At 40.0% G+C, this 18,662-nt stretch overlaps 2 protein-coding genes across 3 annotated transcripts in view; both read left to right on the plus strand.

Moving 5' to 3' along the window:
- FAM227A (family with sequence similarity 227 member A) overlaps positions 1 to 9,258 on the plus strand; it is a 100,110-nt gene extending 90,852 nt beyond the window's left edge. Inside the window, exons 18-19 of the mRNA XM_061206628.1 lie at positions 3,527 to 3,661; positions 9,100 to 9,258. Coding sequence (XP_061062611.1) covers positions 3,527 to 3,661; positions 9,100 to 9,139 — 175 coding nt within the window. The 3' untranslated portion in view covers positions 9,140 to 9,258. The remainder of the gene's footprint in view (positions 1 to 3,526; positions 3,662 to 9,099) is intronic.
- An 8,432-nt stretch (positions 9,259 to 17,690) lies between these two features.
- DMC1 (DNA meiotic recombinase 1) overlaps positions 17,691 to 18,662 on the plus strand; it is a 39,882-nt gene continuing 38,910 nt past the window's right edge. For both annotated transcript variants that reach the window (XM_061204174.1, XM_061204176.1), the window contains exons 1-2: positions 17,691 to 17,741; positions 18,424 to 18,468. In XM_061204174.1, the coding sequence (XP_061060157.1) occupies positions 17,691 to 17,741; positions 18,424 to 18,468 (96 nt within the window). The remainder of the gene's footprint in view (positions 17,742 to 18,423; positions 18,469 to 18,662) is intronic.

Genomic DNA, 18,662 nt, shown 5'->3' on the forward strand with positions numbered 1-18,662 from the left:
GAAAGCTTCAAGTTTCTCACCATTAAGTATGGTGTTAGCTGCATATTTTTGTAGATATTCTTTATCAAGTTGCGATAGTTCCCCCTATTCCTAGTTTGCTGAGTTTTTATCATGAATGGGTATTGGATTTTTAAAGTGCTTTTTCTGCATCTATTGATACGATCATGTGATTTTTCTTCTTTAGCCTGTTGATGTGTCAGATTATATTAATTGATTTTTAAATGCCGAACTGGCCTTGCATACCTGGGACAAATTTCACTTGGTCACAGGGTATAATTATTTTTATACATTGTTGGATTGACTGGCTTATATTTTGTTGAGTATGTTTGCATCTATGTTCATGAGAGATATTGGTCTATAGTTTTCTTTTCTTGTAACATCTTTGTCTGGTTTTGGTATTAGGGTAATTCTTGACTAGTAGAATGAGTTAAGAAGTATTCCCTCTGCTTCTATCCTCTGAAAGAGATTGTAGATAATTGGTATAATTTCTTCCTTAAATGTTTGGTAGAATTCACCAGTGAATCCATCTGAGCCTGGTACTTTCTGTTTCTGAAGGTTATTAATTTTTTATTCAATTTATTTAAGATATATATAGCTCTATTCATATGGTCTATATCTTCTTGTGTGAGTATTGGCATATTGTGTCTTTCAAGGAAATGGTCCAGGAATTCCCTGGTAGTCCAGTGATTGGGACTCAGTGCTTTCAGTGCCGGGGCCCGTGTTCGATCCCTGGACGGGGAACTAAGATCCTGCAAGCCGCACAGTGAGGCTGAAAAAAAAAAGGAACTGGTCCATTTCATGGACCAGTTGTTTATAGTACTGCTTTATTATCTTTTTAATGTTCATGATTCTGATATTAGTAATTTGTGTCCTCTCTCTTGTTTTCTTAGTTAGCCAGGCTAGAGGCTTATCAATTTTATTGATATTTTCAAAGAACCAGATTTTGGTTTTGTTGATTTTCTCTACTGATTTCCTGTTTTCAGTTTCATTGACTTCTGCTCTAATTTTTATTATTTCTTTTCTTTTGCTTACTTTGAATTTAATTTGTTCTTTTTCTGGTTTCCTAAGGTGGAAACTTTAGATGATTGATTTCAGATCTTTCTTCTTTTCTAATATATGCATATAATGCTATAAATTTCCCTCTAAGCACTGCTTTCAGCACACTCGGCAACCACATTCTCTTTTAAGGAGCATTTCCAGAAGTCCCACAAGTTTTGATAAGTTGTGTTCTCATTTTCATTTAGTTCAAAATATTTTTAAATTTCTCTTGAAATTTCTTCTTTGACCCACGTGTTATTTAGTAGTATGTTGTTTAATCTCCAAGTATTTGGGAATTTTTCCAGCTCTATCTCTGTTACTGATTTCTAGTTTGATTCCATTTTGGTCTGAGAGCAGGCATAATGTGATTTCTCTTCTTTTAAATTTGTTAAGGTATACTTTTTGGCCCAGAATTTGGTCTGTCTTGGGGAATGTTACATGTGAGCTTGTGGAGAATGTGTATTCTGCTGTTTTGGGGTGATGTAGTCTACAGATGTCAATTACATCCATTTGATTGTTGGTATTGTTGAGTTCAACTATGTCATTACTGACTTTCTGCCTGCTGGATCTGTCCATTTCTGATTAGAGTGGGTGTTGAAGTCTCTAAATATGATAGTGGAGTCATCTATTTGTCCTTGCTATTCAATTAGTTTTTGCCTTATGTAGTTTGATGCTCTTTTGTTAGGATCATACACGTTAAGAATTGTTATGTCTTTTTGGAGAACTGACCCCTTTATCATTATATAATGCCCTTCTTTATCCCTGATAACTTTTCTTGCTTTGGAGTCTGCTCTGTCTGAAATTAGTATAGCTACTCTTGCTTTCTTTTGATCAGTGTTAGCACGGTATATTTTTCTCCATTCATTTACTTTTAATCTATAACCACATTCTCTTTTAAGGAGCACTTCCAGAAGTCCCAAACAACATTTCCACTTATGTCTCATTGCTAGAATGTGACTACATGGCTACAGCAATTTCTTTCTTTTTAATAAAATATTGTTTAAAAAAACATTTAAAATGTTCTTTTATTAAAATAATAATTATTATTTATAATTCTAATATAATTATAAATATTATAATTAATATTTATAATATTAATGAGGTACAATTTCCCATAAGATTTGCCCACTTTAAGGGTACAAAATTCAATGATTTTTAGTAAATTTACAGAGATTTGCAACAATTACTACAATCTAGCTTTAGAACTTTTTTATCACCCCAGAAAGTTCCCTCATGCCCATGTGTAGTCAATTCCTATTACCCTCTCCCTTTTTAATAACCTCCCTGGAAATACCATATAACATTACCAGTTTATTTCAAAGGCCAGATATTAGTCACATGGTGATGTTAGTTTCAAAGGAGCCTGGGAAATGTGTGTCGGGTTTTTTTTTTTAATCTGGCTCCATTGCTAAAGTAAAAAGGGAGAGTGGATGATGGGTTGTTAACTAACCATCTGTATCACAGATAGATGGTGTTATACTCTCCATTTCAGAGATGAAGAAACCAAAGCTTAATGAGTTAAGAAATTTAGCCAAGGAAAACTTTCAGTCTTAAACCTTCTAGTCAAAATTTTCCTTCAAACCAGAAAAAGACCACATTTTTTTTATACTAGGAGTTTAGCTTGAGGCCCACCTGTTTGAGCCATGGAATACTATAAGTTCAATGGTCACTCATTAGCAGTCTTTCCGATATCCATATTAGATTCTCAGAAATACAAAAAGCCAACTATTTTAATTCACCAATATTATTGTCATTCCCTCAGACTTGACTATCCTTCAACTACTTTTTTTTAATTGAAGTATAGTTGATTTACAGTGTTGTGTTGATTTTTGTTGTACAGCAAAATGATTCAGTTATACATAAATATACATTCTTTTTTATATTCTTTTCCATTATGGTTTATCTTAGGATATTGACTATAATTCCCTGTGCTATACAGTAGGACCTTGTTGTTTACCCATTTTACATAATAGTTTGCATTTGCTAACCCCAAACTCCCAGTCCATCCCTCCCCTTCCCTTTCGACTACTTCTTAATCTAGCTAACCCCTCACTAACCCTTAAAATCCAGTTCCGGCATCACCTCCAGGAAGTCTTCCCTGACTTGCCTTCTCAGGGTATTGTCCTGTGCTTTCCTGATCACATGCCACAGAACATAGCCTACTCTAGTTATAGATTTGCTTGTCCATCTCCCTAGATTGAGGTTTGTCCTTAAGGTCAGGAATACTGCTCTAGATGACCTTTTTTTCCCAGGGCCTAGTGCAGGGCCTGGCACCCAACAGGTCCTCAGTCAATACTTAGAAGATGAATGAGGGAGTCGTTGCAGTGTATCCAGCACTCTGCTGCAGTTATTTGCTATTGCCAATGTTACTGACTGATTTGTAAACTTTTTCTTTCAATACCTATCAAGATTCTACTGAAACCTTCGAAGAAATCGCACTGAATTTTTGAGCCAATTTTTGTTGATGTCTTTTTTGTTTCCCCCACAGGAAGGAAAAGGAGGAGAGGGAAAGAGAATGGAAACAGAAATTGAACCACTCTTCTTTCTCACCATCAAGCCCTGATGAATTCTATTCCCTGGCACTAGGAAGCCCCTACAAAATCTCTGACATTTCTGCTACCAGGTAGAACAACAACACGAGAAAAAGAAAATTGTGGCCAAACACTAAGAAATAGAAATAACTATTCCCAGGATAGGGGAAAGATTCCACTATAGTTTTTGCTAGGCTGAGTGAAAAGCAGGAGTGGGGAGATTTTTGCTTAGGTCACTACTTTTAGTCGTGCTAACAATATTAAATTATAATATAATAATCATAGCTACCTTTAACTAACTGTTCACTCTGTACCAAGCACTAAGGTAAACACAATACAAACATGACCTCATTTTAACCTTCATAACAGTCATATGAGGTAGAGATTATCTAGTGCATTTTATACAGCAACAAGCCCAGATTTGGAGAGGTTTCAAAAGTTCCCTGCAGCAGACCCTGGGTAAATAACAGTAGATAAGACACAGTCCCTATTCTCAAGGGGCTCACAGTCTGATAGAGAGAAGGCAGATATATCAACAAATAAATACCATAAGTTCCAGAAGTGCTGTTAGACAAAGGAGACAAAGAATGCAATGGCCTGGGAGCCATGCAGACACATTTTATAGAAGTGGTGTCCCTTGACCTCAGTCTAGAAAAGATAAGGTGCTTGTAAGGCAGGAGGAGGCGGATGAGGCAAGGGGTTGGCATTCTCAGTAGACGGAGCAGCAGAGGCAAAGGCTCAGAGGCAGGAAGTAATGTGGCAGGAGGTCAAGAAAGTGTGTGAGGGGCTCCAGGAGAGGTGAGCCTGGAGAAGATTCCTGGACAAATCATGAAGGGATTTTATTTTCTAAGTCGTGGGGAGCCACGAAAGATATTAAACAGGGAACCACGTGGCCATATTTGGATTTTTAAAGTCCTGATGGCAGATGGTGGTCTCCATGAAGGGAGTATGTATGTACTTTGAGGGATTTGCAAAGTCTCGGGCAAACATTTACCTCTACGTGAAACCCTGACTATACCACTTGATCAGTAGTCCCCAAGCTTCCTTGATCTTGTATCTTTCTTAGTAAAACATTTATGAGAACTCAGCCCCTAATAATATATTAATTATTCAGTAATAATATATATAGTTCTATGCTAATATAATATGTATACTATAATATAAAACATACAGAAAATAGAAATTAAAAAGAATGAGATAAAAATATATAAATAGAAGTTCCAGTATCTTCTCCTATTGTGGATCCATCTATGGGTGGGGATGACTACTCTGGATGAACCCCAGGTAAAAATTAACCAGGTAAGGGAGTTAACTTTTAGTTTCCCCCACAGGAGAAGATGAAGTAGTAGAAGGAGCTTTGACTCTAAAAAGATCTGGGGTTTTTAATCTTTGCCCTGCCCCCTCTGTGGCTTTCAGTTAAGTTACCTAAATTCTCCAGGCCTGTTTCCTTGGCCATAAAAAATGTGGAAGTTTGTTAATGTGTAAACGAGCTAACCCATATAAAGAGTCTGGCATAGAACTTGTCAATAATTAATAGGCAATATATTATTGTTTTCATAAGCTTCTTACATTCCTTAATCCAGGAAGCCTTCGAGCATGCTTGAGAGCACTGGTCTGGCCCAGCCCAGAAAGACTCCCTGGTTTTCTAAGCCCTGGACCAGCTGGGTTCTCATCTCTTAGGGCAGTCCTTACCCTGTGCTTACCCACCATGGGGGACTGAAATGTCGAAGTTCCAGAAAATATACAAGTTCTTATTCATAGGGAAGAGCCTCCAAAGTCTAAAAGTTTCACATTCAGATGGGGCACAGCCTGTGTCCAAAAATATCCCACTAGACACCTCTTTCAGAGATCATTAAGGACTGGTGACCCCAGACTTTTAGGAGCCTGAGGAAGAGCAGACCTGCTCTTCCTGTTACAAACACTGGAAGGGAAATTGAAGGGAAGCTGTCCCTGGCCCTGTGATAGGCATATTCCATCGGTTATCTTACTGAAGTCTCAGAACAGTCCTGTGAGGTAAATTTTATTTTTCTTGGTTTTTTTCTTTTAATATTTATTTATATTTGGCTGCGTGGGGTTTTAGTTGCGGCACGCGGGATCTTTCATTGTGGCGCGTGGGCTCTCTGTGCAGGTGGGCTCCAGAGCACATGGGCTCTGTAGTTGTGGCACACAGGGTCAGTAGTTGTGGCACATGGGCTTAGTTGCCCCGTGGCATGTGGGATCCTAGTTCCCCGACCAGGGGTGGAACCCGTGTTCCCTGCGTTGGAAGGCAGATTCTTAACCAAAAATAGGAAAGTCCCCCTATTTTTCTTGTTTTACAAAGGAGGCAACTAAGACTCACTTGAGTTAAGGCCCAGGCTCCCCATGGGTCTCTTTCAAAAATCCATATCTCATCAGGCTACTCCTTTGCTTAAAACCTGCGGTTTCTTCTCAACCCCTAAGGATCCTAGGGATAAAATCCAAACTCTTAGACCCGAGGCCTTCATGAGGTGGCCCTGCCCACCTCCCCTCTCTCCTCTGTCTTCACGCACCACTCCCAACCACCTTTCAAGCCACACTGAGCCCCTGCAGCTGCATTAAGAGGCCAAGTTCTTCCAGCCTCCAGGCCATGCTTGGCACAAGCTTCTTCCTCTGCAGGAAAATTTCCCCTCCTACCCCTGGCCTCCTTCCCCAGCCAGCTCCTCCTGCTTCTTCAAAGTCAGTGCAAATAATGACTCCTCCGGGAAGCTTTCCCTGACACACACACAGAAGATCAGCGTTCAGCACTTCTCCTCAAAGCTCTCAGACCTTCCATACCATGAAAACTTGCTGAGCCCAAAGCAGTGCAAGGAACTACATTGGAACATTCTGGACTGGGAGGTTTGGGGCAGACCCATTTTTGAGAAAGCATCCAGCAGTTGTTTCACATAGTTTCTGCACTAGAATAGAGGACGAAGCCAGCTTCAAGTGCACATGCACTGAAGGGTAAAGGATCAGGTGCTGACATACTCGGCATTTTCCTGAGTTCAGAGCCTCGATTCTCCCATCTGTCGGGGACAGGACAACTAGAAGTCATAGTGCTCTAGGCAGAAACCTATAAAAATATTACCAAATTATTTTGGTAATAAAGGACTATTGACTAAGATAAAATGTGAATCTTTAGATAGCTGCCAAGTTATCTTAAAATAACATAACACATAATATGTTAAGAAATCACAACTAACTTTTCTCTTAATTATAACTTTTACTTACTCATTTGTTTTTATCACCTTGAGCACACAACACAGTTGTGTTTGCCAGGTCCTTATTCTCTTTTAAGCATGATACGTGTATTATTTAATTCTCACAGCACCTCTGTGAGATATGGGATGTTGTTATCCTCATTTTACAACTGAGGCAACTGAGGCTTAGAGAGGTTAGTGACTCTTGCTCAGGTGCTCACATTTGGTAAGCAGTGGAGCCAGGATTTGAAACCAGTAGTCAGACTCCAGGGCCTGGGCTACAGCCTAACAAGGCTTAAGAGGTAAACTTGGGACTTCCCTGGTGGTCCAGTGCGTAAGGCTCCGCGCCCCCAGTGCAGGGGTCTGGGGTTTGATCCCTGGTCGGGGCACTAGATCCCACATGCATGCCGCAACTAAGGGTTTGCATGCTGCAACTAATAAGTTTGCATGCCGCAAGTAATAAGTTCGCATGCCACAACTAAGACCCGGCACAGCCAAAATAAATAAATAATAAATAAATATTTAAAAAGAGATAAACTTAATATGAAGAAAGTTTTATCAGTCCATTTTTTCCTTTGATTAGAGAAACAGCCACTGATATTGGAGTACAGCAGCATGGTTTGCACCCCATTGGTTTAGGCTATGGAATCTCCAGGTTAAGAGGGGCTTTTAATACTATTGTTTTTGACATCCATTTTAGAATTTAGAATGCAAGAGGAAACCAACCAATTCAGTTCATTTTAACAAGTATTCACTGCTCTTTCCTCTTCCTTGAACATACTTTGGCCACTTTTTCATCTGGCTAGATCCTATCTGACCCTTAAAGCCCACTCAGATGTTGTCACTTCCAGGAAATCTCCCCAGACTGCCCTAGTGACTGCCTATTTTATACTCCACCGAATATGTCCTACTCTCATGGAGTTGTCTGTCTCCCTCTCTGTACTGTAAGTCTCCCAAGGGCCTTTTATCATTAAGCATTGAGTCTCCTGCACCTGTTCCTGTGGCTGGCACATAGTAGGGATTCAGCAAATTCTTTTTTTTTGGCCGTGTCATGCAGCTTACGGGATCTTAGTTCCCTGACCAGGGATCGCACCTGGGCCCCTGGCAGTGAGAGTGCGGAGTCCTAAGCACCGGACCACCGGGGAATTCCCGGGATTCAGCAAATTCTTGATGAGGGAATTAATGATTAGCTAATGTGTGTTTAGCATTCTGCTCCAGTTAATTGCTTATAGAAAAAAATAACTTATTACATTTTAGAACTTTGTCTGTCTATACTCAAAGTTAGGAATAAAGCCTCTTAAAAATCACACTTTTTTAATTTTTGTTTTTATTTTAAGTAAAGTAATACATATTCATCCTTTAAGAATCAAATAGAGAGGCAACTCTGGGGCCAGACCACCTGGGTTTTAATCCTAGCTCCACAACCTACTAGCTGTGTAAGCTTGAGCAATCATTTAACTTCTCTGCACCTCAGTTTTTTTATCTGTAGAATGGGGATGATAATATTATGTATAGCATAAGGTTGTTATGAGGATTAGATTGGTTAACATTTGTAAAGAAAGCACTTAGAACAGTGCGTGATGCAAAGTAATATATAAGGCACATTAAATTAACTGATTGAATTAACCAATGCAAAGCATAATATAAGGCTTATTAAATTAACTAATTAATAGTTCTACAAAGCTTGTTACAAAAAATTGCACTCCTCTGGACCCCCTTTCCCATTCCCCAGCAACACTTTCCACTTTCTTAACTGATTGTTTTGGTATTTGTTTTCCTCCATATGTCTAAATACCATGGTGCTCTGGCTCCTTGATTTTTTAGTGCTAGGCATTATCTATTGAATTCACACTAGGAAAAGTGAGGACTGGGCTCTCTCTCACTTGCACACACTTCCGCTCTCCCATCCTCCCAATGTGTCTCTGTTGTGATTTTGGTTGGATCATTAATCAGCATTATTATACTATCAACACCACTGCCATGAGCTACAGAGTATACTTTGGTTATTTTTATTTCTTGCAAAACTTTTTGCTATCCCTGGAACTAAGTCTCTTTTTCAATCTGCCTGTTTTCTTTCTCTCTCTTTTTTTTTTTAATGTACTCACCTCAGTTTATCCCCAAATTTTCCCTTGGTTGTATAAGTCTCCCAGTACATTCAGACACTTTACATAATCTATCAATTCCACATTCATTTCCCAGCCTTCTGATCTGCTTCACTCTAAGTGGCTGATTTCCAGGCTGTTTATATAATCCTGGGGATTCCTTTCTTCATTCTCTTGCTCACACTGGTTTTTTAATCTGTTTCTCTTTGTATCTTTATGGTTCATCCACAGAAAGGTCTTCAAGAAGTCAAAACCAATGCAGAAAAAGTAGTCTTCCTTATCCTCTCACCTTCCAGCTCACCTGCATGAATCCTTATCCAAGAATCAGAAGAACTTTTTGGATGAAGCCTGCACATGTTGTTGGATTTAATCTAAAATAGAAACAACAAAACAAACAAATAAAAAATAATACTGCAATACATTTAGTCATTCGCAGTCCATGGGACAAAGAATATTAAAGTCCTCTCCTACCCTGGGCCAAAGTCAGGATTTAAACTGACATAAAGTCACCTCATTCATTCATGCATTTGCTTACTAATTCTTTCATTCACTTGTTTATTAATAACAACACTATGGAGTATATATTAGTATGTATTATATAACAGTAATCATAGGAGACATCATTTATTGAGTACTTACTATGTGCTAAGTGCTCTAAATCCTTTTCAAACATTATCTCAGATTAACCCTCCTGCCCCCTTCTCTCCCCAAGGTGGGTGTTGTTACCTCCATTTCTCCTAGGAGGACACTGGGGCTTGGAGAGGTTGAGGAAGCATTCACTAGGTATCTATCCTATACCATGCTTGCACATACCAGGTCCTGTTGACACAGAGATGAATAAAGACATAGTCCCTGACCTTAAGGAGCACACAGTCTGGAAGAGGGGGAGGATGTGTAAACCAATAAATGCATTAATGCTGTGCTAGAGGTTTGTCTGGAATCCAAGAAAAACCAAGTCCAGAGAGACTTCACTGAGGCTCAGAGGTACAGGGGCCAGTGTGTAGAAGGACCTGCAGGTTGGCTGAGGGGCTTGGCCTTTATCATTTGGGCCTTTGGGCACAAGGGAGTAACGTGGTCTGTGTTAGAACAGTCTGCCCAACCCAGCCAAGAGGGAAAAAATCAAGCAAATCGCCGTTTGCCTGAACCAGGAAGCAATTAAGTATATTCTTGGGACCTATGATGTCCCCCACAGATAAACATCTTCACTTGAACCTGAGTGTAATTCTAGGGGACCCTCTTGGAGAACATTACCCAGGTAAAGGGATGAAAGAAGGGTAAAAGGGAAGAGCTCAAGCTTTGGCCCCAGAAAATTCAGGGCTTTGAATCCCTGCTCTGCTTCATAGTAGATATATGACCTTAGGTCTAGCAGCTTTTGTGACTTGACTTTTCTGAACTTGTTTTCTTGAATGCAGAAAGGGAATGCCTGCCTAGGAAGGTAGTGCTGTTGTGATAGTTAAATGAGATAATTTATGCAAAGTTCCTGGCTTAGCATATTTCACTTGGTAATTGCTACCAGCTATTGTTGTTGTTGTCATTGTTGTTACCATTGCTGTTAAAAGGTATACTCTTCTCCTGAAACTAGGACATGTTGAGCATGTAAACCAGGACATGTCTTTCAGGATATTCCTTTGTACAGCTTGGGTCCAAGACCATCCCTACTCAGACCCCTTCCAGAAATTACTGAGGACTCATAACCATAGGCCTCTCAGGAAGTTCACGATGAAAAGATCTGTCTCTGCTCTTTGTAAGTATTAGAAGGGAAAATTATGGTGAAGAATTCTTTGCCCTTCATAAGTGGGGGATGGAGAGAGGGTAGGGTGTCAAAGGGAACTAACATTTAAGAAGCATTAACTGTAATGTGGGATAAAGCAAATGAGTAATTGTGTAATACCCCAATTCTGTCATTCCTACTGTGGCTGAGAACCAGTATTCTCAGCATGGAAGTAAGGAAATTCAGATGTTAAACTAGAAGAAATGAAGTTAAAATGCTATAGTCCTGATTTTGAATTGATTATGAATTGAGGATATATTTTATCTTTAAAAACAAACAACTAGTTGCTAAAGAGGAGAGGGGAGGAGAGGATGGAAGGGAATACAAAGAGGCCCAAGAAAACTTTTGGGCATGGTGGTTATGTTCACTATCTTCATTGTGGTGAAGGGTTCACAGGTTCACACACCATATACAGGCTTTAAATATTTAAATATGTTCAGTTTCTTGTATGTCATTTATACCTCCTTAAAGCTTTAAAACAACAGCAGACAGACAAACAACAAAAGAAACCTACTAACTCTGTCCATTGAAATGCGCTAGAAATAAAGACTGACCAAGTAGCAATGACCTGGACTGTGGTTTTGAAGTACAGTTTGCACTAAAAGGGATACAGGGATCCTTGAAGAAGTGTCTGGTTCCAGATCTAGGGCAGGAAAATCATGAAATGAACATGGAACATCTTGTCATACTAGACAGCAAGGAAGCTACCAAAGATGAGAGTCCTGTCAGAAAGACTCAGTAGCCAAATTAGAGAGAATCCCATTGGCTTAAGATGGGACAATTTAAGCATAATAATAATAATAGCCATGGATTGAAGCACGTCAAACATGTTTTCACCCATATGTTCATATCATTACTTTAAAAAAATTAACTGGTCACCATTGAAGGATACTAGGGAACCAATTCATTATTTTGAAAACTAGCAAATAAAGAAAACAAATCAGCGTTTATCATGCCATTCCCATATGAATTGTATTAGCAGGTAAGCAAACAAGAGATGAGGGGAAGTTTCTCTTTTAGAAATATTCCACCTAATTAAAATATCACCATTTTGCAAACCCTAATGAATTAATGGATCTAGGTTGCTGCTTACATCCCCAAAAGATAAAAAGCCATTAAATGCCTCTTGATGGTAGACCACAATACCACCTATGAAATAGTCTTTACTAAATAATCAAATCTGGGTCTGATCTAGACTCTAGCTGCAACTATCATAATAGGAAATACAAAGGACAGAGAAGCAAGTTAACACCAACGGGATGCAATGAGCAAAATCGAGGCTTTGGAAAACTCCAGAGCAAATGACTCCATTTTTTTTAAAACAAATAAGTTGCAAGGGAAAAAGAGAGGGAAATCTGTAGATTAAGAGAGACCTAAAAAGCATCAATAAATTGCAACATGCAGACATTTTTTGGATCCCAGTTGATCCAAGCTTTAAAAAATATATGGCATGTATGAGACAATTGGTTTTTTGAATGCTGCCTGGATAGTTGATATTAAAAATTATTATTTTGAGGGTGTGATAATGGTGTTATGGTTATGTTTTTAAAAAGAGTCCTTATCCTTTTAGAGATACATACTGAAATATTTACAGAAGAAATTATATGACATGTAGAATTTGCTTCAAAATAATATGAAAGGGAGGAAGTGGATGGAGGTGTAAGTGAAACAAGACTGGCCATGTGTTGAAAATTGCTGAAGTTGGGTGATGGGGATATTACAACATTTTACTTAAAAACATTAAAGGCATTACTGGGGACTAGGTACTTTTAAGCATATTTTTACAGATTATTTTGTCTTCTCTTATAGCCCTGTAAATGAAGTACAATTTTCTCTATTTTCAAACTGAGGCCTTTCTTGATTGAAGCTACCATTGCCCCTGTCTTGGACTTTTACAGTGTTCTCCTAGGTATTCTCCTTGCCCCCTCCAATCCATTTTCCACACAGCAGCCCAAATACTTCAAGTATCTTAACCCATTAATTCTCACAACTCAGTACCAATACTGTTCTTGGTTTTCACATGAGGAAACTGAAGCACAAAGAGGTTTAAATAAATTTTCCCAAGAAAATAGGAAAATGTAAATGGCTGAACGGTACTATAAGTCTGGCATAGTTGCCATGCCTATGTGTACTAATATCATACTTCTATAAATGGAAAATAAAATCACATATGAACATACAAGATCTGTCATATACTAGTTTAGCATATTAATAGGCTGAGAGCCTGAACACTGGAGCCAGACTGTGAACCTTAGGCAAGTCACTTAACCTCGTGGTGCCCCAGTTCCATCATCTGTAAACAGAGATAATAATAGTTCCTACCTCATGGTATCTTTGTGTGAAGTAGATGTGTTCATCTGTGGAAAGAAGTTAAGTGATGTGTTAGCTATCAACAAACGTTACCTTTGGCATCTGAGAGTTCCTTTCTCCCTAGTACCTTTCACTCCAGCAGAACCACTTGCAGCTCCCTAAATAAGCCTCTGTGTTCCCTCTGCCTTTCCCACCCTGCCCAGCTGGCAAATCCTCACTTATCCTTTCAGCCCCAAATTAAGGGTCACCACCTCTGTGAGGATCCCCCAGGGAGAGGTCTACTTGGTTCCCAACTGTGTGTATAATCCCTCTTATCTCACCATGTGTGTTATTAATCTGTTTCTGTATCTGTCTTCCCTAGTAGACTCATCCCTCCTTGAGAGTAGAGACCTGTCTTTATCTCCATATCCAGCAGAGAGCTGGGTCCAACAGTGTTTAATAAATGTTGGTTAAATAAACGGTCGTGAGCATGCCTCTCTGGGTAGCTGTGTGCCAAAGTTAGAAGTTTTTCAAATTTGGAAATAAATCTAAATAAATAAGAAAAGCCTCAAATGACTGATATGTATGTATGTATGTATATGTATATACGCTACTGCAATTGCCTATAAACTTATCTATAGCCCACACTAGGGTTTGTATCTTGTTTGTTGATGAATCCCTGGCAACAAACACCTAGTACAGTGTCTGACAAATAGTAGGGTCAATAAACATTTTAAAAAATAAATGTGCTTAAGGGGAGGTATACCCAATGAAATTCTCTTTTTGTAATGACCCTTCATTCTTTAGTTCTGTACTAAAGCATTTCTCAGATTTGAGCTCTTGAAACCAAGAATATACAAACTGGTGCATAGGCACCAGTTTGAAGCTACCCAACTGTACACGGTGCAGTTATATGCCTCTATTTGATTATAAGGTGGTTGTCCACAGAGGGGCAGTAAAGTGTAATGGTTTAAAATTCAGGTCACCTGTAATTCCACTGCCTGTTTTTTATTTCTTAGAATATCATAAAATGACACACATTTTAAAGATTTTGTAGAGACCTTGTGGACTCGCTGAAGGATTTGAAAAATTGGGAAAGCTAATTGACACAATTACTAATTGGTTACTAATTGACACAAAAGCTTTGGTTTGCCATGCTCTATATCTAGGATAGGAAAGTAGCATTTTGCCATGCAGGATTTTTCTCTAACACCGTCATTCTTATAAGTCTTTTACGGCTTCTGAGTTTTGTGTCATACTTAAAAAGACTTTTCTTGCTCTGAGATAGTAAAAAATTTTCTCATGTTTTCTTCTAGTACTTTTATTATTTTATTGTTCAGATTTAATTTCTTGATCCATCTGGAATTGTTTTTGGTATAAGGTGTGAAGTATGGTTACAATTTTATTTTTCTTTCAGATGACTGCCTAGTTTGTTCCAACACCATTCACTGAATTCATTTCCCCACTGATCTGAAATGCCACCTTCATCATATTCAGAATTTTTGTAAGGTATTAAAGACTAGTGTTTTTTTGTTTTTGGTCCTGATTTGAGTGGAAAGATCTTCAAGTGTACTTTTGAACTACCCCAGGGTTTTGGATTTTTTTTAAAAAAAATTTTAAAGTTGCATATAACCATCAATATCCTATCCAAATGAAATTTTTATACTTACTTCACGAATTTGTCATTACCAAGCTCGCTTCAGTTTCTTTAAGTGTACTGCACACAACCTTCAAATATTATGAACATTTCTCTCTCCCAGCTGTCACTACACCAAACTACATATGTTATATTTCCCTAAATCATCTTGCTGTGCTCTTTGCAGCTCTTCTGTACAGTTGATGTCTCCATCTAACAAGTTGCTCAGAAGTTACTATAATTGTTTTAGGTGAGGCCCAAAGTGAAAGCCTCTCATCACTATCCAGTTCATGTCAAAAATGGGCGTTAATTTCCATTTAACATGGACAGGTTATGTTTCTGGAAAATAACAGATTTTGAAGAACTATGGCAGTTATTTGTCGGCTCTTTAAACAATCCACCTGGGGGGAAGGGGAATGTCCTACAAACTGCCAGCTGCTATTGTGGGAATTTTTTGCTATTTATTCCAGCAAAAAAAGATTCAGACACTGAAGAAAAAGGGTCGCCCTGTACTAGGTCCTGAACCCAAAGAACTGTTTGCACAGATATTCATCCAAGATACATCGCAGCCTCCACCTCAACAGATGCTCTTTCAAATGTTTCATGACTCTCCTCAATAGTCAGTCTCCATTTAAGGGGAGGAGGATGACGCCGCCAGAGATGGCTCTGCTGGCATGAAGGCTGGCCTAAAATTTCTATTTAAAAGCTGGATCAAAATATGTTTGGCTTCTGTTGTCTATTTAAAATTTCAAGTTAAGACGAAGAAAAATTACTCTCCATCGTGAATGGGCCTTGGGTGCCTCACTCACAGACTAGAGTGGCAAATGGTAAGAGAGTCACAGAGAAAGAGAAAGTAGGAGCGCGGACTGAGGTATTAGGTACAGACTGTGAAGTCAGATATGAAAAACTTGGAGTGAAAAGAAAAGCCTTGAGCAGGGGGAAAGACCCCCGTATTCGACCTCCTAACCCGAGGATCCTGATTAAGATAAGCATTCTGCATGTCACCTGTCACCACGTCAGCCACCTCCGCTCAGCACCCCTCCCCCGCCTCATGGTCTTCCACCTCCTGACCCCTTTCCAGCGGCCTCTCTTCATATCAGAACACGCCCCATCTAAGGGCCTTCTTTCTCACAGCAGCCTGTCTTCACCTCAGCGCCCACCTCAGTACCCGCTAATTCGATGCGTCTCCTCAGTGCCCCCACCTCAGTCCTCTCCCTGACCTCAGCATCTCTCTCCGCTCTAGAGAGGCCCCAGCCTCCCCTCCGACCAAAGCCCCTCTCCTCAGCACACTCCCTCCACCTCAGCGCCCCCCCTCACCCCAGCGCGCCACCCTCAGGGGCTCCTTTTGCTGCTCCAAGTTGCTCCCCTTCTCCCCGGCCCTCCCGCCACCCCGCCCCCTCGTCCTCTGCCCCGCCCCGGGTTCCGCCCCTCGCTCTTCGCTCCGCCCACGGTGGGCCCGCCCCTCCGTCCGGGTCCCGCCCACGCCAGCGGCGCGCCCGAACTAGTCGTTTGGCGCCAAACCTCTCTGTCAGCGACGGGACGGCAGTCTCCGCGTTCTGGTTCCGAGGCAGAATCCCTGAGGACTGGAAGGCCCGGGCGGGGGGCGGAAGGGATTCAGATACCTTGAAAACCTCCGGGAGACTGTGGGTACGAGTGGAGTTTGTGGCAAAAAGGGAAGGCGGGTGAAGAATCTGAGGGGAAACTCAGGGTTTCCTTTCTTTGGTCATACTCGGTTGTCGTTGCCGGGCCCTGGGCTGGTGGCTTCGTGCGTCCCGCCCCCAACCCAGCCCCCGGAGGGAATCTCAGTGCTCTCGAGGGATTTCCAGCATCCTTATTTTAAACCAAGTCGGACCTAAGTCTTGAAGAGGCCTCCTCGGCCTTCTTATGAGGGAGTCAGGTGTCAGGAAAACGGCTGGAGGCGGGGTGGAGGCGGTGAGGGTGATCTGGACCGCGCTCCCCACGATGAGGGACAGCTTCTGGTGCCTTAAGCCGAGGTGTCCGGGAGCCCTACCTTGGATTCAGCTGTTCACCCCGTCAGTTGCTATTTGAGATAGATGGAGAACAATCTTTTTATCAGGGAGAAAAGAAAGGACAGTCACTGTGGAATTTGGGGTTATCATACATACGATTAGCTATCTGAATGAGGGACCGTACTCCAGAAGATTCCATCTCCACTGTCTCCTCGTTTGCCTCGAATACTTTGCTGTTCAGAGGTACTAGGTGGTAGCGACCATACCTCTACCTTAGCAGTTTGTTCCCCTTCTGGGCCGGGCCCCAACCCGAATTTGGTGTTAAGCGAAGAGATTGAATAGACCAAGAAAACTGATTACTTGGACCACGTTTTCTAATGAACACAGTCATACCTTGTAGATTCCTGAGATCTTAAAACAACTGCTATAGTGTTAAATCAAAGACTCTTTATCTGCTTATTGGCCCTAATATTTTATCATGTTTAAATATTGGGTATCTGCCATAATTTTACATCTTAAAAAAAATACATCATGAAACTAGTAAATACTATAAAACAAAATACATCTAATGTTTATTAAACAAAAATATATATGTTACAAGAGAGCCCATTCATAATTCCCAAGCAGGAAGTCATCCCTCAAATATGAGAAAAAATATATATCTTTTTTTTTGAGGATAGACTAAGTTCCAGGTGCCAGGGAGAATACAAGGAAGATTGACTTAAGGCCAAAGTTCTTAGAGTGTTGTTAAGCAACATAAAAGTTGAATAACAATATGGAATTCTAATATTCTACTTCTAAATAACATTCCAAGGCAACAAAAAAAGATATTATTAGTCATGATTAATTGTGCTATAGGAAATTGAAAGATGATACAAAGTGGCCAGATTTGAAGAAAGAGAAAAGAAACTAAGTCCCCATCCCCACATACACACACCAACAAAAGAAAGAATGCCACAGGCTTGGAGAAAGAAGATAGGCCAGCCCAGTTGTTCCAAACTAAATATTTTTCTAATTGTCCTTCTGGTCCTTGATACCTGAAATGAAATCAAGAAGGTCTATGGGCAAAGGATTTTGTACTATATGATCTATGACTACTTCTTAACATTTCTTATTTTTCCAGAATTGATTATTTTTCTGCTGTTCACCTTTCAATATGAAGGAGGATCAAGTTGTGCTGGAAGAACCAGGATTCCAAGATGAAGAAGTATGGCTAGAATGTTGAAAGATATGTAGACAGTCAGTCATTCTACAAAAATGAAGTTCCTTCTCTGTTAACTACTATTTTTAGAAACTGAGATTAGAAATAAAACATAGTTCTGGAGAGAGGCAATATTACAAATATGTAACAACTTGTTTGGCAAGGGGTGCTAAGATTAGCTACTTAGCAGCTGGCATGAAACTATTTTAATAATTTAACAACTGGTATGGCCATACTGGTACCTATGCTTACTGGTACCGAATAGCAGAGGAAGGAGTGCACGGTCTGGTGGGGAAGAAGATTGAGAAAACATATTTAAAAATAGATTGTGCTGTTCCACTCTTTTGGATTAAGGTCTTAAAAATTTGGAGAGGCCATGGGATTTCTCTGGTGGTCCAGTGGTTAGGACTCCGTGCATCCACTACAGGGGACTCGGGTTCAATCCCTGGTCGGGGAACTAAGATCACGAGTGCCTGTTGGGCTTCGCAGTGCTTTCAGTGTTGGCACTTCTTTTAAGTATGTAACAATGTGTTTGAAAAAGCGTTATTGATCCTACCTCAGTCTGTCTAGAGAAGTGGAATTTGAGGCATTTTGGAGTGACTCATAATACTGAATTAACTCTTTAAAATATGGAAACAGTTGGATATGAAGAATCAACACTCCTTTTTTTCTGTTCCATGTCCTTTAGGAATCTTTGTTTCAAGACATTGACCTGTTACAAAAACATGGAATTGTAAGTATTTTTTCAATGCTGTGTGAAATTGTCCATTTTAGAGTTTCTCGGGCTTGACTCTATTGGCATTTGGGACTGGGTAATTCTTTGTTGTGGGAGACTGTCCTGTGCATTTTAGGGTGTTTAGCAGCATCCCTGACTCCTAACCACTCACTATATGCCAGTAGCAACTCTCTAGTTGTGACAACCAAAAA

Source organism: Eubalaena glacialis, chromosome 11 (assembly GCF_028564815.1).
Source record: "Eubalaena glacialis isolate mEubGla1 chromosome 11, mEubGla1.1.hap2.+ XY, whole genome shotgun sequence".
NCBI lineage: Eukaryota > Metazoa > Chordata > Mammalia > Artiodactyla > Balaenidae > Eubalaena > Eubalaena glacialis.